Below are 26,210 nucleotides of genomic sequence, written 5' to 3'. Positions count from 1 at the left end.
AGTCCTGATAACTTTGCAGGGCTAGCAGTTTGATGGTTTGTCAGACTGCAGTGACGTTACAACCTAACTGGCAATAATTAGCAAGTGACAGGTATGACAAGCTCATAAACTGCATTTGTCACCAATAGCTGATTTGGATGGAGGTATGACTTAGTTTATCTAACGCACTATCAGCGAGAAATATGGTAAATAAAGAACATCCTGCAAAGGATAATGGCACGTCCTGCTCTCATTTATAACAATGATGATGAAAACAAAGTACCTACTATTCCTTTGAAAATGGTGTCAAAAGCCCTCCCGTGAAAAATAACATCAAGAGAAACCACCATCTAGCACATTAGCTATCGTCTACACTTGATAATCCAAAGTTGCTTTTGTGCTAAAATAAAATGGATTATCCACTAACACAGAGCAAATAAAAAATGGGTATTTAGTGCTCAAACATTGAATTATCAGATAATCTGAATTAAGCAACTCTGAATTGAGAAAAGTAGACAGCGTTCGATTCCACTCTCAGCATCCCCTACTGATTCTACAGCACAGTGCAGGAGGTAGCAACACTAAATTGGTCCATTTATTTGCAGGGGTGCAACTCTTCAGATGTCACCATTTTTATTCTTTTTAAATGAATTAATAAAAAGACTGCTAACACAAACATTCTAACAATTATCTATATTGTTTTAATGATGTGTTAGGATGGTTACCAAGTATGCATCTTTCAGCTTTGTCCCAGTGACCTGAATTGTGTGGTATTAGTGGTTTGGAACCCAGAACAATTCTCCTCGACACCCAAGAAAACATCTACCTTCTTTCTGGGAATTATATCTAAAAATATATATATATATTATATATATATATATATATACACACACACATACATTCACACACATACAAGTATGGCTCATTTACTTTCCAAAGCACTCCCCAATTTTTTTTAGTATTTTATTAAAGATATTCAAAGTCAAACAAAAGGCTTAAAATTCAATAACAGTTCAATTGTATATCTGCTACAAATATTTTTTAAAAATCTATTATGGCACAAAATAAATTATGAACACATCAATATAACTCAGTACACCAACACTTCTCCTCAAAACATACAATGACGTCTACACTGTACACATAAAAAATCTTTTATACAAACATTTCAATGTCAGGCAGATCCATCTGTGTCGTTTTGAAATATTAACGTCTAGCTCCCCTAAATTCAAAACTATAGCAGAAAGGACCTTAAAAATGTAACTAGAAGTTGAGGATGATGTACCATCGCAGAACACTATTCCAGTCCGTTTTCATTGATGTATTGGGATGTAACCATCATTAATTCAAAGATAAAACATGGCTTACATCATCTTGCCAATAAGTGCCTTTACACAGTGTACTTACGGAACATTTATGGATAGCGTTTTAGAAAAACAAAGAATTTATTGTTACAAAGTAAACTTGTGTGTTTTCAAATAGTTTGTAGAGCGGGTTGTCAATACAAACAGCTGCCAGGTCTCCTATTGGAGAATGCACAAGTACCTTAATATCCTGCCCACCCCCACACCCCATCATGAGTGAGGTTATCACTATCAATGGGTATGGACTAACAGCGTGGAATAGGGAAGTGTTCTATGGCGTGACAATTTAACTTATGCCATGGACTTGTGGAGCAATCTATTAGAGTGCTAGAACTATGTTTATTTGTGGCTTAGATCCTTAAGTCGTAAACATGACTGTAATATTAGCAGATGAACACTTAATGTGTATGTATCACATTCATTTGTCCACTATTCCAATGGAGGTAATAACTCATTCATTTTAAATAGTTAATGACTTTTTAAAAAAATGGCAAAAGAATTTAATCTGACTGTTAAGCGCTCACCCGCTAATATCACACTCAATGATAGGCTCGTATCTTATCTTTTATTTTCTGACTTTCCTAACCAATAAATGACTTTGCAGTTCTGATTTTCTTTGTAATTTGGCAAAAAATGTTTCCACAGTTTAGTTTTAGCCTTACTTCGCAATGCCTTCTTTGTCTTACTCAGAACAGTTTGTTGGGTGAGGCTGTGGTGTTTGAAGATTGACCCGAATTAAGAGGGTAAGAGGGATGATGGAGCCAAATGATAGAGCAATAACAGGTGTTTTAGTGGGTTTTTTAAAGATTCCATTAAATAGACAATTTGTAAAATTGATACGCTACAAAATGATAAAGACGAACATTAGAAAATAGAATGACACGAGGGCGGGATTAAAAATGTTTTTTAACTCAAGTGTTCTCAGAATAAATTTAAAAAGTGATCCCTGATGACTCAGCAAGTTTATCCATTGATCAAGTTACCTGATGTCAGGCTCTTAGAGGTGGTACCCTGGCTCAGCTTAGGCAAGAAGTTGGGGGAGGGGGGGGGGGGGGGGAGAAACAGCCAGGCTTCCTAATCTTGATTGCTAGTTACTGGCCAAAGGTGGGTATATTAGATCGCAGATCAGCCATGATCTCATTGAACGGCAGAACAGGCTCGAGGGGCTGAATGGCCTCCTCCTGTTCCTTTGACTCCTGCCAGAAGCTCATGTGTGGACTTCAGGCGAGGACATGATTGGGCTTGGCTGTGATGCCCTCGAACAGTTGAGTGAACATTCACCGTCAAGGCTCAGCCGTGAACGGTGGCCACTTCCACAAATAGCCATTGCACTGGTGCATGTGGAGTTGTACCTCCGCAAGGAGACCGTGCCCTCAGGAGAGATGGGGATAAAATTGACAAGACAGAATCAAAAAAAACTACAGCAGATTGAAGGTTTTTTTTTTTACTTGCTTCTCAAGAGGTTAAAGGGAAAAGTTGTGTAACGACTATATTGCTCAAAGATTTTATTGCGGGATATTATCATTAAAAGTCTCAATTAGATGAATCTATTTAGTTCTCAGGCACGTCATAAAGTTGGGCACCATGTGAAGCAGGGCACTTTGGGGGAGAAATTCGGGATCGCCCCATTTGGGGCGCTAAATTTTAAACGTTGAAAAAAGTAGCGCCAGGCGCTAATGTTTTTCGACTGTTTATAAAAAATTTGGGCTTGCGCTCCTAAATCAAGAATTGCACTTCCTTCCTGGAGCGCAACAGGCAGGGTGGTAGGCGTACAGCGCTGCTGCGTTGGAAGACTCCTTCCCTCTCTTAAAAGGGAAGGGCAGCCGCGATCCGGCCGATGCACTGCAGCAGAGTGCCGGACTGATCGATCGCTGGCGAAGAAAAATGAAAACAAACCAGAAACAGAATTTCACAACTTTTTCCCCCCCTTACCTCGGCCACCTCGCCTTTAAGTATCGCCCCCGATTCGCCCGGCCTCCCCATGAACGCCTCCTGCAGCTGCCGGTGTTTTCGCCCGGTGATGCTGCAGGGAGCGGAACCGAAGTTCGGGTCCGGGGCGCTACCAGGGCGATGACATTACAATCTCCGGGCGAAGGAGATTGGGGCGCAATGCCATACCGCCAAATACAGCGGGAGTTGCACCTCTCGCCGCACCCAGTCGGTAAGTGATTAGTGCCCCCGGGATGCGCTAAGGTACCCAATTTCTCGCCCTAATTTGTCTCCAGTGGGAGGGGGGGAACCCTTCTAGTTGCCTCACTCCACTTGAATGACACCTTCTGTCCACTAGCTACCCAGTGGCATTGACTATAATATATGGGGAAGTCCAGTTTACTCCATCACCATCTCCTGTCTGGAGGAATGGTGAGCTACCCAACAGGGGCAGAAATGAGGAGGAAGAATGCTCCTAGCCTGCCACATTTGCAATGGAGATAATTTTTTTTGACAAAATGCTATAAAATCATTTGTACGCTCACAATCTGTTGTGAAAGATTCAGTCAAGCTGCATGCCACACTTTTCACCTACAGTGCACTGAGCATCTTAAAATGGTGGGATTTTTAACAATGTCAGAATGGCTGGGGCGCTGGTCCATCTAATATCTGTACTCCATGTCAAAAAAGCCCGCCAGAATACAATATTGACTGGGCATACTTTACTGTAAAAAGGCATTTGCGTTCAGAGTCTAACAACTTTGGAGAACAAATATAGTGAGTAGTCCTGATGGTACGCAAGGTGTCAGATGCTGTAATACTGTATTGTAGAACAGATTACCATTTATTCTGTATTTAGCCTGTCTCTCCTAATTTAAGACTTTCTTCAGGCCCATTTTCCTATCCATCACGGTTTGTAACTATCATAACAAAGACAAACTATAGATGTTTTCAATGTTATTATGGGTTTACACATCCCAATATATCATGAGACCATGACATCCAAAATATTGACATCATCGCAACATTAAAAATTATGACAAATCAATACAGCAAAAAAAAAGGAAAGCCCTTTTTAATATGTCAAGTGCCCAGTTAGCTACAAATATCTAGTAGCCAATTACATCATCATGGTAGCCACCACATCCAGCAATCATATCGTACAATTTGGATATGTGAATTATCCTGGACTACTTTTGATGGTTTAATGGGCAGTTGCCCCTTTGAAGTTGCCATCCATTACTTGGGCAATGAACTTTTCCCTTTTGCCTAAAATTCCCTGAACAAGAAAAATACAAGGAATTGATAATTTAGTAGTTAGTTCAAAAATGACTATAATAACCAGTTACACACCACAATGTATTAAATACAGATTTTTTTTTTTTATAATGATTGCATCCTTATTTTGACAAGTAGATCAGGAATGTTACATTCTCAGTATAAGAGAGGAATGGAGCAAAACTCCAATAGTTTTTATTATGTACTGCTACACATTACTGTAGAAAATTACTAATGAAAATAGAAAGTGTCTAGAAAACAGTCTGAGGTCTGTTGTGTTTAAATTCTGAGCTGAGAAGAGGTTTACTGCTTAACAGTCTATTGCAGGGTTTGAATTTAACAGTAAGCAACCCATAAATGCACGCGAATAAAGCTTATTGACAAAACTAGGAGGCTACTTCCAGGTTAACTATCTATAGTGAGGCAATCTATGACAACAGACAACTACTGAAAATATTTTGTACGTCTTATTGCCATGTTGGAATGTGCCCTGATTATTTTGGTTTCATATCGTAAAAATGTGAGATTTATTCAAGGATTATCGTGGGTCCTGTAAACATACATAAATCTTGTCATCAGCAATGATGATGAGAGCCAAGAGTTGGAAGCCTCCTTCTTTTGCCAGTAAGGCACATTAATTACAAGTGCCAGCCACAAAAAGGCTGGGTGTTTTACTGGTTGAACTTTATGGGATTGGTGCTGCTCCAGGAGACAAAAGAAGCAGCTGAATTAACCTGTCTGTTCAGGTCACCTTGCTCAAGTCACTACCTGTCTTATGCAGCCTCATGTCAAAATTGCCCTTCACTTGGATTAGGCACCCCAGTACAAATATGGCCAAAGTCACTAGATCAAGCATTACGCTAGTAACATTGGGGAAAAACAACTTCAACCTTCCAACATAGCCATTATGAGCAAAATGCAGCGGCCTCGATACCAGGGAGTAGAACAGCGCTATAGGTAAAGTGGAGCGGTTTGCAGAAGCTACACTGTTACCTTGCCGTTATCTACAAATCCAATCCAAACTCATTGAAAATCCTGCCGTCAAGATTTTCCATGAGTAAAATGGTTAGTTTTAATAAGGTAACTCACTCAGGCCTTCCCACCCATGACATTTGCAGCTAGATTTTCCACTCATTTACTGTAAATGGGTGCAAGATCTATGCCATAACCATTCATTAATGCCCCGGGTCACCTACTTCATGTCTGCAAGAGGCAACGTGAAAAAGGTTCCTGCTGCTTAATACAACACATGTCTAGTAATAATTGAAATGCTGATTGACAGATAGAATTTATTAGGATTTCAAAATGAAATTTTTTTTAAATGGGCTTAGCAGAGAAATCTTCATATTAAAATATCACCACAATGTTTATTTACCATAGCCATTATTACAGTCAACTCCAGGTAAATATGCAGCTGATCCACACAGCTGGTCTAATGTAGCAACCATTTTATATTAATTCCCATTCCACAGAATTTCTGATTCGAGGTAGCACTTTAAAAGGAGCATCGCTGCTTGAAACAGCATCTGTCGAGACACTTTACCAGAAATGAAAGGAAACTAATAGAGGAGCTTTAAAACTGGCGATTCCTGGCCATTGCAGCCATTTAGTCCGTTCAGAAAATGGCTCAAATAAAAAAGGTAGCAGCACTCTTTCACTGACATCCTGATTGAAGCAAGAGACTTCCTTTAATTATCTCTTTGCAATGTTGAGTCCATTAAATAAAGTCAAATCAACTGACAAACTTCGCTCGGTGACAATGGGAAATTTTAGAACCATTTGCACTTTTGAATAAAATAAAAAGATTTAAAAATTATTTTTGCTTACAGATTGACTTACAAAATGAGTTATTAAGTAGGATGTGATACAGGTCCGCTAATTACCTGTGTTTATGATAATCCTAATCCAATCCACATCATTTTATAAATTTAAATCAGGATTAAATCGACGCAAAAGGAATAAACTCAATCTATCTACGTTATGGCCAAACTCAGTGCTGTATCAGCAGCAATAACCTTTGACACACCAGTATTTGTCAATAGGAGGATCATGCCAGAGGACAGATATTTGAAATGCTATTCTTGGATTTGCACCTGGATTCAAGGCCCTTGCCTTCAGCAATCTATTTGGTCCAGTCTCTACAGTGACTGATTGACACAGGTTTCATTGAATTTAGTTCGCACTTGCTCGCAGAATAAAATTTGGCATAAATTCGCGCCAGTCAAAACTGGCAGCTAAATTTGAACCCTGTGTTGGCAGACAGAAAGAAAAGGCATTGTACCGGCACTCAGGTTCTTATAAGTATACAGAACAGTAAAGTAGCTTGGTGACTTGTTTTTTTTTGCAAAAACCCACTGAATTTTAGGCGTATGGGGGTGACACAGGCTTTCTTACCACCGAAAAATGGCCAGTGGCGAGAGGGTACCAGCACCGCAGCATTAGAACATCATTCTGTCATTAAATGTATTATAAGTACGAGGTCTTTTACTTAGTGGGAAGTGCCTACATATGTAAAGAATCATTTCGTTCTAAGTGCCTCTTATGGGCAAGAACATCTTGTCAAAAAAACATATTCTTCACAGTTTCGGCTAATTGTCTCTAGTACAGGAAGAGCTAGCAACAAAATACTTTCTGTCTACAATTACAACACTGAGCCGGAAAAAAGAGGCCAACCAAACTGCACCATAGCCTTCAAAAGTCCATGGGGATCATGGGCAATGTCTGCCATCAGAAATATCACGCAGTCTCACTTAGGGCTATATTTCTCTTTACAAGTTTCTAAGTGTAGCAAATGGAAATATTTTTGCAATACAACCCACATGGAGCAATCATACTAAAGAATAAGCCACCGTTGAAGCTTGAACTTCTATTATTTTCCAAAGATATATGGTAACCATGACAGTATTTCTAATCAAATATTTTTGTGGCATTTTACTTATATTTTGCCACGTTCTTGTACAGTTCATTTGTTCGTTCAATAGCATCTATTTCAACTGGTCTACACATGAGCTTTGTACAACGGGATACAATATTCCCATTTATTAAGCTAAGGGACTGTTCGAGAATCTACCTTCTAGCCAAGAGATAATACGAGGACAAATCTGGATCAAGTCTGCTGCTTAGATACATTAGAATTTTCAGCACAGAAAGAGACCATTTGGCCCATCCTGGCTCTCTGAAAGACCTATGGGGGTCATTTTGACAATAGTGCGAGCAAGGCGATATCGAATCGGCCACCCGTTACCAGAATGGTTCTGGGGATGGGGGATCTTAGCTACAAGGACAGGTTGAAGAAGCTGAAGTTGTTTTCATTAGAGCAAAGGAGGTTGAGGGGTGATTTGATCGAGGTGTACAAGATTATGACGGGTTTGGATAGGTTAGACGGGGAAAGGCTGTTCCCACTAGTTGATGGTACAAGGACTAGGGGACACAGATTTAAGGTTTTGGGCAAGAGATACAGGGGAGATGAGGGGAAAAACTTTTTTACGCAGGACCTGGGACTCACTGCTGACAGAAGTGGTGGAAGCAGAGACACTCGATGTTTTCAAGGGGAGGCTGGATAGGCATTTGTGGGAAACAAATTTACAGGGCTACGGGGATAGAGCGGGGGAATGGGACTGACTGGATTGCTCTGCAGAGAGCCGGCATGGGCTCGATGGGCCGAATGGCCTCCTTCTGTGCTGTTATGACTCTGACTCTCCCGATTTTAGTTTTGGTGGGAATCGAGAGAGGTGTACAAGAGGTGGCCGATCAGATATCGCCCCGTTTATACTAATCGCCAAAAGTTAAAATTAGTGCCTATGTTTCGAATTGAAAATATCAGAATTCATCATACACTCCAAATCGTTTTCCATATCTAAAACAAAATTCTGCAACTGTCAAATCTGAAGCAGTTTGGGATTATTTTTAATCACATTCCTTATAGTATTTTTTTTCTTGTAGATATGATCTGGTAGTTATTACAAAATCTTTCAAAAAAAATTAAGCACTGTGATGTTGAACTAATTTTGTACATCAAAATGCAAAAAAAATGGCTTAATCATGGGCAAGTTCATTATTTTTGCGCACACCATAATAGAAAAAGATATTATAGGACCGAGGTTTGCAGTATCCAGATATATTACATGGATAATATTTATCATCTTTCCCCACAGGACTCACAACCATCTGAAAACTGGTGTAAGGGACGTTCAAGCAAACCGACATATTGCAGAAATGTTACATTTTGAAAAGCGTCTGGAGTGCAGAATCAGAACAGAAATACCTTTGAACTAGCAATCACAACAAATAAAATCACCGTGGCAGACTTTTGCTGCATCCACAATGTATTTGCGTAACAAGAGGTTTAGGTACTAGAAATAAATTAAACAACTTGTGTGAGGGAGAGAGGGAGAGGGAAAGGACTTCTCAAATAATGGCATGTGTTGCAAAAGTCTAAAAATAGGCTGTGTTACAGCGGTTTTCTCCAAGTCTAGCACAACTCAATTTAGCCATCTCTTTTAGCAGCACGAAGTGGCGACCTTTATTATTTCTCTTACTTGGGATAGCAGCCTAATTCTTCTGTGGTAGTGGGCACCGAGACTGACCTTTTAATCCTCCGGGCTATCTAACTCCCCATAACATTTGAATAATTTTGGCCATAGAGCACATGTAGGCAAGTTAAAAAAGGTACTAGTTGTAATCTACCACAATTTCCTTTTTAAAATAAGTCTAAACAATCAAGCTATAATGTATAAATATACCTACATACACTGGTACACATATGCATGTGTTACCATATTTCTATACATACTTATACACACGCATGCAGTTAAAACAAGCATACCCTGCAAAAATAAATTAAAATCCACATAGAACCAACCAGTTGACTAGAAAATGCTGGTATCAGAAATTTTTGGATTAAAAAAAAAAAATCACATCAGAAAATTCACAATATAAAGGCTTTGTTCCTGAAATCAATGAGCATGGTCCCATTTTAGGCTAGTTGTTTGAGGAATGATGTGCTGGTCTTTGGACAGAGTTCTAAACCATTAACACAAAATGCAGTTCTATGGAACCTTTTGACTGCCACAGGCTGGTACAATGTGACATTGTTACCCGTGGAGACCACTGGATGAATGACCATTTCACCGCACTGAAGTGTATGCAGACAATTTTTTTTTGCAAACCGAGGAAAGAACTTAATTTCACAAGGGCGAAACTCAGGAATTATTGCAACATCTCAATAATTAAATGTTGATATTGGTTCCTTTAGGTTCCATAATTTGTCATATTGCCTTGTAATTGTCTGTGTACAGCAATCTTCGCAATACAAAGATAAACCTGCAAACAATTAAATATTGCATTTGAGTAATTTAAATAAAAAACCTGATCATCTTGCAAAAACATTTTTCCCAATGACAAACTGCTGAAATTTTTTTTTTAATAAACGAGATGATCTTCCATTTGTAAATTTACCTCCAGTTTAGGGACTACGGCAATGTTATTTTAAGGTTTGAACAGATGCTAACATTGTACCAGACTATGAGAAAAGGTCCAATTTACAGTATCATGGCACTCAAGCTTCCCACTACCATTCATTTATTCCTAAGAAGGAAGCCCCATGATACAACGCCTACTGAGCATGCTCTATAGATGAATGAAATGGTACCAATGATAATAGATACGAAACAGATTAATGTTGCAGCGTTGCCAGACTGGCATACAGCAGAAACAACATTCCTTTTTTTTTTCCTTTTATGGGCTGTGCTTCGAAAACAATTCAAAGTTCTGAAATATCCTTTCAATATTTAGTCTTTCACAACAAATTAAAAAAAACTACAATTATTTAAAGATAAGAAACATCTGGTTTTTTTTTTAATATAAATTCCAAATTTATGTACAATACCTTGACTCTGATGGCAAGGATAGCATAAACAAAAATCAATAAATGTGTGCGTTTTTCAGTATTGAAAATATTAAAATCCAGGCCACTGAAAAGGAAGATTGTTTCTTTGCTGTTCATCAGTCCTTCAATTGTGCTGTAATGATTACATATGAAATAAAAATTGCCCCTCCCTTTCTGATTGATGATGATGATGAAGCTCTACACAGACATCCTCCAAAAAAAAAACGTACTTCAGCACAATGTTTTCTACTAAATGCTTTAACGAGTGGATAGTGGATTAATGCTGGGCAATGAGCATTTTCAGTACCACAAAACTGTACTGGATTGATTTTGTACTGTGCATAATACAGGAAATTATACTTCCTTTTGTAAGACCTCCCTGTAAACCTTTAACTTAGAATCCAAGATGAATGCTTGACGACCAACATAGAGTCAGACACGACAAGAACCTGAAGGAATGCTATAACGCTCGGCAGCATTGCCCCAACAGCAAGCTTAACCATAAAAGCTCAGAGAGACCCTGAGGTTGCATCCCTATTCTCTGAATTCTATAGTCCTGAGCGGTAAGAAGCTGAGACTAATCATAGGGTTTCAAATTCACAGTAGTTTTGTACAATGATCTAAAGCCCATTGAGACGAACTGCCAGACTACAGTACATATGATCCTTAAATGTTCGTCTTTAAGCGAATGCAGAAACCTAAGTTGTGTGCCATTCAGCTCCCAGCAATCACTTAACTTTTCGACTAGCTAAGAATGCCACGATGAGTTATTGAGGTACTGATACACCACAACCTTTTAATTTAAATTCTTCAGAGTCATCCCTGTCATAATAGATATACTGTAATAAATTGGCACAATAAAACTCTATTTCTTCCTCAACTTCATCTACTTTTTCACTAAAAGTTCCACATTAACTGTATCCATAGTGTAATATCCTATTACCAACCAGCCTCATTCTTGTAAATCCACAAACCGTTTAAGAGATGTTTGAAACAAATCTTTCGTGCTTATATTTACTCAGTCCTCCTGCACATTTTCATATTGTAACCAGCTTTGTCTCAAAGACATATAAAAAAAATCAGTTTATAATCAATACCTTATTAGTTCCTTCCTAAAACAGGCTAATGGCAAGGCCAATACTATAAAAGCCGCTTCTAACTCCCACCGTAGATTCACTTCTGATCTGGGTAGAGGGCAATGCACCCCACAATGAATCTACATGTGTTAAGTGTGAACGGGCTGAAACCACCAACATGACAGCAACTCGTAAAACTAGAACCACAATGAGTAATTATCGCTCTTTTTCCATAATCACTGCACACACCACATGATACTACAGTCGTAACCTTGTTATCCTAGACTTATTTTTTTCCTCTCTTCTCCCCCCACCCCCGCCCCCCAACCAGCAAGAACATATCTGGGACCATCTTTTCTTCATTACTAACGAATCCCTTAAAATCTTTTTTTTTTTTTTTAATTTCTTTCTTTGCCCTCTTTCTCTCCCCTCCCACAGTATTCTGCCCCTTTTTTTGAATACACTCAGTAAAATGAGCAACTTTTCCAGTTCCACGTCTTAATTGTGCTCCTTATCTTCTGCAACAACCGCTTCTTTAAAATAACCCTGATAAGATCATCTCCACTTGCCAGAGGAAAGGTTGATTATATATTTTTTTTAAAAGGAGGCGGTGGGCTTGTTTTCCCCCCTCCTCCACACACACACACACACACACACACGAGAGAAGATAATTTTTTTTTTTGCATCCAATATATATTCGGCTGGTCCTTTTGTTTTAAATCTAAAATATCCCAGCGTTTGGGAGGTTGCATCTCATTGTGTGTGTGTGTGTGTGTGTGTGTGTGTGTCTGCAAATCTAATAGGAAATGTTGGATTCGATTTCCAGCCAGTCTCCCGAGATCATTTTCCGCACTTCTGGGGTCCCGTAATCTGGGAATTCGAAGTGGGAGACGGGGCTGCTGCCGCCGGCCAGTGAGTCGGTGTCCTTGTCCAGCGCCGACAGGTTAGCGGTGGCCCCGGCTCCGGCTCCAGCCCCCGCCAGGTCGAGCAGCTCGGCGCCGGCCGTCGCCACGTTCAGGCTCAGGTCGAAGAGCAAGAGCTGGTGCTCCGACTCGTCGGGGGGCCGGCCGGGCACCGAGCAACAGCGGCCACCGCCGCTGGGCAAGCAACCGGCCGCCGTCAACCGGGCGCTGCTGCGCTTGGGCTCCGGCGATGGCATCATCATCTCCTCCTCCTCCTCCTCCTCTTCCTCCTCCTCCTGATGGTGATGGTGGTGGTGGCCCTTGGAGCAAGAGCCCGGCATCTCGGCGCAGGAGCCATCGCTGTCGTTGGAGGTGGAGTTGTTGGAATTAGTGGATGGGCTACCCGGCTCCCAGTCCGAGTCCTCCCGGGCGCTGGCCAGCTTGGCTTTCTTGCCCTTGCACCTGTCCAGGTGCAGCTTCGCCTTCTGCCCGCGGCTGTGCTTCTTGAACGGGGGCTTGGGCTCTTTCTTGCAGCTTTTCTCTTCCACCGCTCCTGCTGCCCCTGCCCCGGACTCGGAGCGGACTTTCTTCCGCGGTCTGTACTTGTAGTCGGGGTAGTCCGCCATATGCTTGAGCCTCAGGCGCTCCGCCTCCCTGATGAACGGCGTCTTCTCCGCCTCTTTCAGCATCTTCCATTTCTTGCCCAGGCGCTTGGAGATCTCGGCGTTGTGCATGTCCGGCGACTGCTCCATGATCTTCTTCCTCTCGATCTGCGACCACACCATGAAGGCGTTCATGGGCCGCTTGATGTGGCCGGTGGGGGTCCGGCACCAGTCCGGGTCGCAGCAGCCCGGAGCCCCAGCCCCAGTGCCGGTCCCCGCCGCCTCCTCCTCGGCTCTGCCGGTCCAGGCGGCTGCCTCCCCCGAGCTGCCCGAGAAGCCTGGGTTGGGGCTGGAGGCAGCGCTCATGTCACTGATGCCGCTGTCTGCCGCCTCTCTGGCTGCTCCACCGCCGCTGCTCCGGCTCCTGCTCTCCAAAGTCTTTGTGTGTTGCACCATTTTTTTCAAAAAAAAGAGAAAAAATCGGCAGGGGAGGGGGTAGGGGTGGCGGGGGGGCAAAGCCAAAGAAACAAAAATCATGCAACTTCAACCCCAAAATAAACCCCCAACAATAATAATAAAAAAAAGAATTAAAACGATTGCAGCAAGCCAACATTCGCCGCAGCCACCCCGCAGCTCATCATCGCCTTATCAATTCCTGCGGCAATTTCTGTTGCCACTTTTTTTGCAGCGATACATTTCCTGGTGATTGACGTCCCGCTCAGCCAATCGGCAGCCGGCTCTTTTGAACACCCCCCGCCAATCGCCAAGCAGGAAGGGCGCGGTCAATGACATCACTCCCAGGGCAGCCCAATCGCCGGGGCTGGGAGCTGAAGGGGGAAAAAAAACCTGCTCTCACATCGGCGGCATTGATCGTTGGGACCCAGTCGGTCGAATCAACGAATCAGTCATCCGCGGCCAGAACGCAAGGGTTTGGGGTTTTTTGGACCATTGCAAAAAAAAAAGGAGCAAAGGATCTCATTGAAACTTATAAAATTCTAACAGGACTAGACAGACTAGATGCTGGAAGGATGTTCCCGATGGTCGGGGAGTCCAGAACCAGGGGTCACAGTCTATGGATAAGTGGTAAGCCATTTAGGACAGAGATGAGGAGGAATTTCTTCACCTAGAGAGTGGTGAACCTGTGGAATTCTCTACCACAGAAGGCAGTGGAGGCCAATTCATTAAATATATTCAAGAAGAAGTTAGATATATTTCTTAAGGCTAAAGGGATCAAGGGATATGGGGAGAAGGCAGGGACAGGGTACTGAATTTGGATGATCAGCCATGATCTCGTTGAATGGCGGAGCAGGCTCGAGGGGCCGAATGGCCTACTCCTGCTCCTATCTTCTATGTTTCTATAAGAGAAGTTGGCACTTGCCTACCCCCCCTCACCCAAGTGTCACCAGGACAGAAAGCAGCAATACAAGTGCCCCCTCAATCTAAGAATGGTACCATCAATAAAAGTGTTACACATGATCCAAGGGGCCGTTCAGCCCGACTGCCTGCCTCTCTTCCACGGCCATGTCCGCGCCCGGGTGGCCCTGGAGACGGAGCACGCGGTGTCCGCCAGCAAGCACGAGGCCTTCCGCGACCGGTGGGCGCCGCGGGGACTGGAGTGCATCATCAATTCGGAGAACCAAATTTTAATTTGATTTGTTAAGTTTTATTTAAAGTTCTATTAATTTACAGTCAATTTGTTTAGACACCCAATCAAAAGAGTACACATGATCCAAGGGGTCGTTCAGCCTGACTGCCTGCCTCTCTTCCGCGGCCATGTTCGCGCCTGGGTGGCCCTGGAGATGGAGCACGTGGTGTCCGCCGGCACGCACGAGGCCTTCCGCGACCGGTGGGCGCCGCGGGGACTGGAGTGCATCGTCAATCTGGCCAACCAAATTTTAATTTAAGTTGTTAAGTTTTATTTAAAGTTTTATTAAGTTACAGTTGATTTGTTTAAACACCAAAACTAAAAGAGTACACATGATCCAATCAAAGAAAGACTTGCATTTCTATAGTGCCTTTCATGACCTCAGAACAGCCCCAAAGAGCGCTTTATAGCCAATGGAGCACTTTTTTGAAGTGTAGTCACTGTTGCAATGTGGGAAATGCGGCAGCCAATTTGCGCACAGCAAGCTCCCACAAACAGCAATGTGATAATGACCAGATAATCTGCTTTTAATGACGTTGATTGAGGGATAAATATTGGCCAGGCCACCGGGGAGAACTCCCCTGCTCGTCTTCGAAATGGTGCCCTGGGATCTTTTACGTCCGCCTGAGAGAGCTAACTGCCTCAGATTAACGTCTCACTGCGGAGGTTCAGGTTCAGGTGGACTGTTGAGATGCGGCCGCAGCACCTTCTCGTGTTTATAGCGCATACATGGAGGCTTGGCTGAAGCTGAAATGAGTCAAATCCTTGCCATTTATGTCATATCTTCGATTTTTTTCCTTTGACCTTGGTTATGTCACATGGAACTAATAGAGGATATACTAGCGTTTGTGACAAAGGTCTTCAGCAGTATCATATACCACAAGCAGGGTCATCCTGGCTGGCCTCCCACATTCTACCCTCTGTAAACTTGAGCTCTGCTGCCCGTGTCCTAACTCGCACCAAGTCCCGTTCACCCATTACCCCTGTACTTGCATTGGCACCCGGTTAAGCAACACCTCGATTTTAAAATTCTCATCCTATTCAAATCCCTCAATGGACTCGCCCCTCCCTATCTCTGTAATCTCCTCCAGCACCACCCCCCCACCCCCACAAGATATCTGCGCTCCTCAAATTCTGGCCTCTTGAGCATCCCTGATTTTAATCGCTCCACCATTGGCGGCCCTGCCTTCAGTGGCCAAGGCCCCGAGCTCTGGAATTCCCTCCCTAAACCTCTCCGCCTCTCTACCTCTCCTTCTGCCTTTAAGATGTTCCTTACAATGTACCTCTTTCTGTCCTAATATCTCCTTGTGTGGCTCGGTGTCAAATTTTTAAAAATAAAGCTCCTGTGAAGCACCTGGGGACATTTTACTATGTTATAGGTGCTATATAAATACAAGTTGTTGTTGTTGTTTTCTGTGATACTTCTGAGAAGACATGAGCATTTCAGCAGTGTGGGTTTGAGAGATGCTGTATTCTGTATATGCAGAATATATAGGCGGGCAGGAACTGGGTCTGGTTCAAATATGACATTGTAAACCTCAAGTATGGAGTGACCAATTCTATGCCTAAGGCCATCCTTTCAAACGTTTGAGGATTGTGGTTTAGGTCCTCCATGCGATCCTGAGCAGAACTGGACTGCAAGAGTTGCTTACGCCTCGGCCAGACTGCCATATATACACTCGGATCACAAGCAGTGCTGCATCGTGGCAGCCTACACAGAATATGAGCGCAGATACTTCATACACACTCCAACCTGTGTCTGTGAGTCACCTGAAAATCTGTCCCATGTAAACAGAGTTACAGGTGTAGAATTAACCATCACTTGTTAAACTAGAATAGGCCATGCGCTAGGCTTTAGGAAATCTCTGGCGTGCCCATTTTCACTCCATTATAATTCTTCAAAGCCCTTCTGTGCTTCCAGCATGCACAAAGTTCAAACTAGTGAGTCAACAAGAAAATACTGCAGATGCTGGAAATCTGAAATAAAAACAGAAAATGCTGGAGACACTCAGCAGGTCAGGCAGCATCTGTGAAGAGAGAAACAGAGTTAACGTTTAAGGTGAATGGTAAAAGAACCAGAGGCGACACGAGAGAAAACGTTTTTACGCAGCGAGTGGTTAGGATTTGGAACGCGCTGCCGGATAGGGCGGTGGACACAGATTCAATAGCAGCCTTCAAAAGGGAATTGGATAAATATCTGAAGGAGAAAAATTGCAGGGATATGGGGAAAGAGCGGGGGAGTGGGACTAACTGGATTGCTCTTCGAAAGAGCCGGCGCAGACTCGATGGGCCGAATGGCCTTCTGTGCTGTACTATTCTATGATTCTATGATAAATGAATTTTTGTGGAAGGAGCTACCTTACTATTAAACATTCCTGCTGTTTTCTACAGGGAGGGATTATTGTGGTTTATTCAAGAATGGATTTGCTTGCAGATCAATGCCAACAGTTGTTTGTGGGACCTTGGGTCCACTCAGCCCTTGCTTTAGGCTTGGGGGTTGCTCAGCCTTTCCTATGAACTAATACGATAGCAAAATACTGCAGATGCTGGAAATCTGAAATAACAACAGAAAACGCTGGAAAAACTCAGCAGGCCAGGCAGCATCGAGGAGAGAGAAACAAGAGTCAACGTTTCAGGTCGAAGACCTTTCGTCAGAACTGGAAACAAGCAGGAAAAGGAACAGATTTAAAAGCAAGTTTAGGGGCTGGGAAATGGGGGAGGGGATGAAAGAACAAAAGGGAAGGTCTGTGATAGGATGGAAGGCGGGAGAAGATGGAAATCCCATCGAAGAGAAGAGCAGAACTTCTTCAAGGTGGGCATTCCTGGAAGAGAGGTGGCAGTGAACCAAACACAATAGCAAAATACTGTGGATGCTGGAAATCTGAAATAACAACAGAAAATGCTGGAAAAACTCAGCAGGCCAGACAGCATCCGTGGAGAGAGAAACAAGAGTTTGCTGTCCCCAGGGCTCGCAAAGCCTTTTCGAGGACAGGGTGCTGACTGGATAGAGGGCAGCGTCACAGTTCTGAAAAGTGATTGGTGAAATCTGACGTGAACGCAACAAACTCGCAGACACACACCACCACAGGATCATCGACATACCGTCCCACCGATAGAAGATTTTTTAATAATACTAGCTCATTTTTCCATGGCTATTGCTCTTGGGTAGTCTGAGGCCAGAACAACAACAACCTGCATTTATATAGTGCCTTTAATGTAGTCACACATCCCAAGACGCTTCACAGGAGCGTTATCAAACAAAATGAGGCGCTCAGTACGCTAGCAAAATACTGCGGATGCTGGAAATCTGAAATAAAAACAGAAAATGCTGGAAATACTCAGCAGGCGGAGAGAGAAACAGAGTTAACGTTTCAGGTTGATGACCTTTCATCAGAACTGGAAAGAGTTAGAGATGTAACTGATTTTAAGCAAGTACAGAGGCAGGGAAAGTGGCGGGGCGTTGGAGGGGGAGGAAAGAACAAAGGGGAAGGTCTGTGATAGGGTGGAAAGCAGGAGTGAATAAATGACAAAAGGGATGATGGTACAGTACAAAGCAAAAGGAGATGGTGATGGGACAAGTAAAGGAACAAAAGATGGGTCTAGAAGAGGTGTAAATGGGTACAGCAGAATCAGCAACATCTCAGTGATGGTGTTTCGCTGGTAAGATGAATCTACGTATATAACCTGGCCTGTCCCGTTAAACTATTCCCAGTACATCGGCACCATAAGGTCATTTAAAGGCTAATCTCTTAGGGCTGGATTTTGCCAATGGGGAGCTATTGGAGGCGGGACTCCCACTTGTCGTGTTTCAGTCCCGCCTCCATCAACTTCTGGCCAACCCACGCTATTTTCCCTTGATTGACCTTGTTAAGCCCGCCCAGCGGGTTTAGCAGGCCAATTAAGGGAAAGTCGGTTACAGAGAATGTCAATGTGTGACGTTTCATTTTGACAAATGAATTATCATTGTTTGATAGCTCTGTGAAGCTGTCAAACACTGACATTCTCTGTAGTTTGATGAGTTCTTGAATTCAAGGCCTCGCCAAACCTCTTTTGCAGAAATTAGATGGTTGTTGCATTGGAGAATGCAACGGCCATCTGTCATCTCTGCCGTGGAGGTGCGAGACTCTCCGCATCCCCACCGACTGAAGCCTGCAGGAAGAAGCAAAGGTAAGTAAACTTTGTCTAACAGTTTCCACTTACCTCACATACTCACCTCTCCACACTTGCACCCATCGCTCACCTCCACAGCGCACTTTTGCACTCCTCTGACCCCCGCAGACCCACTACTCACCTCGGTGACCCTGGCGGGGTTCGGAGCCTTTGGGAAGCCCACACTTGTGTGGGTAAAATGGGGATAATCCTCTTATCTGCTTGATAACTCCCTGTTAAGAGACAGTTAAATGGCACTAATCCCCTTCCCCCGGCACGGGTCGGCCACCCGCCTCCTGGCAAGATGGCACGGAGGCGGGTTGGGCACCCGCCCCCAGATTCTGCCATTTTCCCGACAGTCCCGCCTCCAAACCCGCCTCCCTGGGGCCGGCAAAATCGTGCCCTATGTGTTGGCAGTTTGGCAATTTCTTGTAAATCTACAGCTCTTGCTACTGGGCAAAGTATGAGAGGATGCTGTCACCAGTGAAACTGTACCCCAGGAATTGAGCCCAATGTCTTCATGAGAGGAACAATGGAGAGGAGAAAATTGGCAGAGAGTCAAAAAAAGTAACTGCTATTTATTTAAAAATAAAGGGACGATGACGCTTATCTGCCAGGGTCTGAGAATTGTGTGCGAATTTGTGCAGGAGTGGGGGTCAATTCCGAGGGTTATGCCTAATTGAAAAGTAACAGAGTAAAATGGTCTCCCCCTTCACAGAATCGGGAAAGTTTGGCATTCCATCTAAAGTTACTTTCTAGTTTCCTAGTGATGTGGTAATTCTCCATTCAATTATCTTTTTATTGTATTTTGTTTAATTACAGATTGCCCCAGAGGGAAGAAGAAACATAATTTCAGTTGTACACATAAACCACATAATCATACTGTTCTTTTGGATGTATGCCACTGTTTAATGTCTTCATAACCATTCCATTATACTAGTGGCAATCAGTGCTTACAGTATAATAAAGATTAAAATTAAATTACAATTATTTCACTAAGTGTGTCACATGTGTTACAAATTGTCTTTCGTAGTTCAAATCGCCATGATATTTGTTCTTGCATCCCTCCCAGCTTGCTTTATTCCATCACCCCTTCTTTGTCCTCTATTGCTGTGAGTGTTCAATCCCATCTCCAGCTAAGAGGAATTTCACTTGTCTTAAGGTGATGATGAGTTTTTGCTCATTAAATCAATGCGGAACTCTCTGTGGCTGTCAATTGTATTGGACTGGGGGGGTGAGGAACGTAGGTTTTTAAAACAGCCTTATTTCTGCTCAGCTACTTATGACTTGCGTCAGTCTTGGCTCAGTGGGTGGCACACTTCGCCTCTGAGTCAGAAGGTTTGTGGGTTCAAGTCCCACTCCAGAGACTTGAGCACAAAAATCAAGGCTGATACTCCAGTGCAGTGCTGAGGGAGTGCCGCACTGTCGGAGGTGCTGTCTTTCAGATGAGATGTTAAACTGAGGCCCCGTCTGCTCTCTCGGGTGGGCGTAAAAGATCCCATGGCACTATTTTGAAGAGGAGCAGGGGAGTTATCCCTGGTGTCCTGGCCAATATTTATCCCTCAATCAACATCACTAAAACAAATTATCTAGTCATTATCACATTGCTGTCTGTGGGGGGTTGCTGTGCACAAATTGGCTGCTGCATTTCCTACATTACAACAGTGACTACACTTCAAAAATGCTTCATAGGTTGTAAAGCATTCAGCGGTCGCGAAAGGCGCTATATAAATGCAAATCTTTTTTTTCTTTTTCTTTTTGCAATTGCTGGGCCGATATAGCACTGGCCGCGATTTTGCCGGTGCTCAGAGAGCGGGTTTGGAGGCGGGTCATAGGTTAAATTCATTTTGATTGACAGCAGGTTCCGATCCCGCCGTCAACCCACCTCCAAACAACTTTTCCAAGTGTCGGGTCCCCGATTTGTGAATGGACCCAACACCAAGCGGTGGGAAGTGGATTAAAGGCAATTACTTGCCTACTAACAGGTACTTGCCAGTAGTTGTCAGCCTATTTTTGGATTTTGCCGCTTCTGGCTCAGGTTTCCTGACGTCCGGACACCATGCCAGGTAAGTGTGGCATGTTGTGAGTCTGCTGTAATGTTTCTGGATTGATGACAGCTGCAGAAGTGTTGTGAAGGATCCAATGTTGCACATGGTGAGTCTCAGAGTTAAGAAAATGTTGGGTACTGCATTTCAATACATTTACAGATTTCTTTAGCTTACAAGTTTTTAAATACATGTCCAGTGCCACCTCATTGGGAGTACCTCTCTCACTCGTGACAGATTGCTTCAGTCACCTCACCTGCAGCTGCCATCTATTCCAGCCTATGGAGGGAGTCATTGGAGAGCCTGGGTGCAAGAGATCACCTTTGAGCAGTGATTGTCAGTGTTTTCAGCATCTCAATGCTGTCAAACACTGAGAAATCAACTGTCAAAATAAAATTGTGCGTGGTCCCTTTCAGGAAACCTACAGATGACGCATCATTAAATGATGTCATCTGACCCGCTTCCTGTTAATCCTCCGGCAAGCCTGCAGGGCGGGCTTAACAAGGTCAGCCAAGGCAAAATCACGTCTGTGAAGCGGAAGCAGCTGGGGGCGGGACTGGGAGCCGGAAACCAGCTGACCTGCACTCAACGCGCCTCCAGTAATAAAATCGCAGCCATGGTCAGCAGTGGTCACTCTCTAATGGCAATTCCAGCATCACCTTGTAATGTGCATGACACTGAATAATCAATAGTGAAAATTCAGGACATTTTGGAATGTTAAACTCCACAAGTGCAGCAACAAAGCAATCGTTTTTCTTTTCTTGCTAGTGTAGAACAATGGCATGTTTCTTGGGATTTTGGAGGTTGGAATTTGAGACTACTCTCCCTCAATATAACCTTTGGGGTAACAGATATTATGACCCTACGCAACAACGGCAATGGAATTCATTCAATGCATTCACTGTAAACGCACAGATAACTGGTTATTGCCGAAGCACGCACAAATATGTACCCACCGCAGCCTGATAAAATCAATGGGTATACAGGGATTTCATCCAGGACAAAGCAGCCTGCTTGATCGGCAGCCCATCCACCACCTTAGACATCCCCTCCCTCCATCACCGGCGCACCGTGGCTGCAGTGTGTGCCATCTACAAGATGCTCTACAGCAACTCGCCACGGCTTCTTCGGCAGCAGCGCCCAAAACCGCAGCCTCCACCACCTAGCAGGACAAGGGTAGCAGGTGCGTGGGAACACCACCACCTCCATGTTCCCCTGCAATCACACACCATCCCGACCTGGACATATATCGCTGTTCCTTCATCGTCATGGAGGTCAAAATCCTGGAACTCCCTCCCTAACCGCACTGTGGGAATACCTTCACCACACGGGACTGCAGCGGTTCAAGAAGAAGGCGGCTCACCGCCACCTTCTTAAGGGCAACTAGGGATGGGCAATAAATGCTGACCTTGGTAGCGACACGCATATACAGAGAATGAACTTAAAAGAATATTTATGTGGATTGGACATCGGGGAGTGAGGTAAACTCTTTGTAGAATCTTTGGTCAGTTGAGTCTTGAGCTTTTGTTGGATGAAGACATACATACATTGCCATAGCAGAGTTTTAATTACAACCATAAAGCATTTTCTGAGACTGACTTGAGCACTATCAACAATTGAATTATGGATAGATTAAAAAGCATCGGCCCTGAATATGAAATAGGGATTTTGCTTGCTTTTTGCTTTTCTCAATTATATCTATTAGCATTGTTCTCATCGAACCCTCCCTCAGCTACAACATACAATATCTAATCTACAGGTATGAAGAAAATGGACTTTGTGTATTCCAACTCTCATCTGACGATTAGAAAATGATGTTCAGAGTCCATCTCCAATGTCCCTTCCAGTCTCTAAAAAATGTCTCCTTACCCACAATCTTTATGTCTGGGCTAAACTACAAATGAGTTCTGTCTGTCCTGTGTAATTGCTCCGTCATTATTCAAGTAGCCTGCTCTAGGCTAGAGGAGAGGCTTTGATGACTGGATTTTTAATATCAAGGGCACAGTACCTCACATAAAACAACCTATTAAGTGGGATCCCGAAGGGGAATCTCCTCCTCCTCCTCCTTCAACCTCAACCACATCTGCCATATCTCTGTTCGATGAATCCATTGTGCTGTATAGTGTAAATCATATAGTCATGAATCACAGAGGCCCAAGCCCCCTTTTCACTTTTGAGAATGCAGCTCAGCTTTCCGAATGCAGCCCTTCTCAACAATTCAATAACATTTTGAAAACAGGTTTTTCAACTTCTACATATAAAAATACCGGATGTGGAACTGATAGGCAGCACTGATGATAGATAATTAGGCCACATGTTTTAATTGCATATACTAATACAATGGTTCTTTCATGAGTGTGTTATGGAAGCTTTTCATGCGAGTAAAATAATTCCATATTCAGCGATCTCAGTTCTGTTTATTCTATGTAATTTCCTGAATGAGGAGTCAGCGTCAAGAAAAAAATACTAAGTAACTTTAGAGACAGTGAAGGATAAATTGAAGAAATTCAGCACTAGTGAATGGCCACGAAAATGGAAATGAAGAGCAGGCTGTGAGGGTGAGTGACCTGTGGTATACATTTACATGTCGAGGAAGGGAAACTAAAACAGGATGCAGAAAGAGACGGATCCTTGAATACAATCGCACAATCTTCAGGAGGGAAAGGTATATGTTTCAGCCTGGAAAATGGGATGAAAAATGAAATACAGATTGCAAGGTCAAGCAACGATAGAAATAGAAAAATTATAAACACGTTTGAGAACCAAAGGGAAACGCGCAAAAAAAACAGCAGAGAGAGGAAGGAAAACAGGAGAAAGAATATTAATTAAAGCGTTGCTCTGTGAACAGCCTAATCTGGCTAATCTGCAGGACTTCTCATTTATACACACAGAGAGAAATAATCAACACCAAACAAAGAACAACAGAAACAGATTAGAAAATGTAACCTGAAAGAAAGCAAAACTAAAGAAATGAGATGGAGTTAAAAAAGTGAAAGCGGGAATCAGTTAGTCAAGGAGAATAAGACATGGAAAAAAAAAGCAATGAGAAAGATTAAAGGGACAAAAAAGAAATGGAATCAGGGCAAATCTTTTACAGTATATAAGCAATGTGCTGTCTTATTTAACAATGCAGTTATTTTGAAAACGGTGCCAAGAATAATATGTACAATCCACCATTTGAGTGAAGATAACCCCTGGTTCTTCATAGACTCTGTATGTATTGAGGTCCTCTCTGACACCACTCCAGCTCGGTATGTGCGATCATTCAGGTTGTACAAAGGAAGTTGCCTTTAATCAGGCTTTACATGTAAAAAAGCTGGTTACAGGTTGCTAAACTAGTCGGGATTCGAGGACATTTTTTACATACATTAGAGATTCGCCTAAATCAGAATTGCACACAAGTGAGGTTTGCAGTTAAAATATTGTACAGAACACTTAGCCACTAAACTGGGACCAGATCTGAACACTTCGCTGATACATTTTCTGTAACTTAAACAAATGCACATCCTCCTCTATATATTGCGGGCAATGGGCAGGTGAATATTAAAAAGTGTAACACATCCACTTTCTTGATTGAAAGATATAAAAGTTAGGATCATTCTACACGTAGGTTTGGTCCCAGGAGGTTAGAATATCTGAGTGGGATCTGGTGAATTAGTTGATCAAACAATGTTTTATAGTCCCAGTGCAGCAAATTATTTACAACTATGATTCTGTCAAAGTCCCACCTTATATGTACTGTTATGTATATGCTTTTGTGTTGTTGTGTTAACCGAAGGAAAATCTTATATAATAAAGCCACTGTTTCAACATATTGTACAGAAATGGATTTATATTAAATAAAATAACTTACCCAGGATCAACAAACATAGTATCCGTCTTTCGGATGAGACGTTAAACCGAGGCCCCGTCTGCTCTCTCGGGTGGATGTAAAAGATCCCATGGCACTATTTCGAAGAAGAGCAGGGGAGTTCTACCCGGTGTCCTGGCCAATGTTTATCCCTCAATCAACATCACAAAAACAGATTATCAGGTCATTATCACATTGCTGTTTGTGGGAGCTTGCTGTGCGCAAATTGGCTGCTGCGTTTCCTACATTACAACAGTGACTACACTTCAAAAGTACTTCATTGGCTGTAAAGCGCTTTGGGACGTCCGGTGGTCATGAAAGATGCTATAGAAACACAAGTCTTTCTTTCTTTTATTCCCGTATACAACTAAATAACGCACTAATATTTGTGACATTTGCTTTGAAATGCTATCTTTCTACAAGTAGATCTCCTTTGGGATAATTGCCAAACAAGATTGTTAAAAGAAGAGTTGTAGAGCAATCCCTGGCCTGGATCTTCCTTCCCTTCCCCCTCCCCAAATATTTATAACAGCTTTGATTTTGATTTTCATTGATCCATATTTGCAACACTTGGCAAATTTGTCTCTTTCAAACTCATGATGGAAATGCTAAAACCCAGCACCCCCAATGAAATAGGCTTTGCAGTCGATGCCAGTACCTGTGGGGCAAATAAAGAATAATTGACAATAAACAGTGTGTAACCATGATTAACTGTTACTTTGTGACTGTGTTATTGTGCGAGGAGGCTGAAGCCTCCAATATGCCTGACATGTATAGTGGGCTGAAATACCGCCAACCAGTACTTAGCATGCTGGAAGCTTTAACATTCAAAAGGGAATTGGATATATACATGGAAAAGAAAAAATTGCAGGGCTACGGGGCAACGTTCCCTCTACTTTGCGGTCTAAGTGTGTGGCCCCTTTAAATTTGCCGCGCGATATCTACCAGCAGCAGCAGCTGGTGAGCGACCTGCGCGGGACCTCCTGATTGGCTGCGCACCTTAGGGGGAACATTGCTATGGGGAAAGAGCAGGGGAGTGGAACTATTTAGATCGCTTATTCAAAGAGACGGCACTGACGCGATGGGCCGAATGGCCTCCTTCCATGCTGTATATTTCCGTGAATCTATGATTCGAAACCTGCTCACAAACTATGCCCAAAACTCATTAATGCCCCCAGTGAACCTTTAAATTGGAGACCATCCTCAAAATGCAACTGGGCCACTTCAGCAGCGCTCCAGTTACTGAGGCCACGACTTTGCTGACCGAGGCGGTCTGGGGCAGCCGGAATTAGTGTCACTGTAGCCCGCACTCTCCAAATGATTTTCCATTGATTAGGCTTGTTAAGTCCGCCCAGTGAGGTTCTCGGCCAATTAAAAGGAAGCGGGTCTGATGATTTCATTTGATGACACGTCATCAGCCGGTTTCCTTAAAGGGGCCAGGTTCAAATTGATCTCGACAGTTGTGCTGTCTGCGTTCTACAGCATTGAGGTGCTGCAAACACTG

The 26,210-nt window shown here is 43.0% G+C and overlaps 1 protein-coding gene across 1 annotated transcript; it reads right to left on the bottom strand.

The window, feature by feature from the left end:
* Positions 1 to 2,381: 2,381 nt before the first annotated feature.
* LOC147103404 (transcription factor Sox-11-A-like) lies at positions 2,382 to 13,681 on the bottom strand. Its single transcript, XM_085962962.1, has one exon. It carries the CDS (start codon positions 13,552 to 13,554, stop codon positions 12,310 to 12,312), a length of 1,245 nt encoding a protein of 414 aa, XP_085819088.1. The 5' UTR covers positions 13,555 to 13,681; the 3' UTR covers positions 2,382 to 12,309.
* Positions 13,682 to 26,210: the final 12,529 nt, after the last annotated feature.

The sequence above is a fragment of the Somniosus microcephalus genome, chromosome 20, assembly GCF_052327205.1.
Source record: "Somniosus microcephalus isolate GS21.2 chromosome 20, FLI_Smic_1.0, whole genome shotgun sequence".
Classification (NCBI taxonomy): domain Eukaryota; kingdom Metazoa; phylum Chordata; class Chondrichthyes; order Squaliformes; family Somniosidae; genus Somniosus; species Somniosus microcephalus.
This window is presented reverse-complemented; position numbering and strand designations above follow the sequence as displayed.

Bases quoted from the DNA above. Each gene is read 5' to 3' on its own strand.
- LOC147103404 (XM_085962962.1), bottom strand. From the start codon at position 13,554: ATGATTTTTGTTTCTTTGGCTTTGCCCCCCCGCCACCCCTACCCCCTC.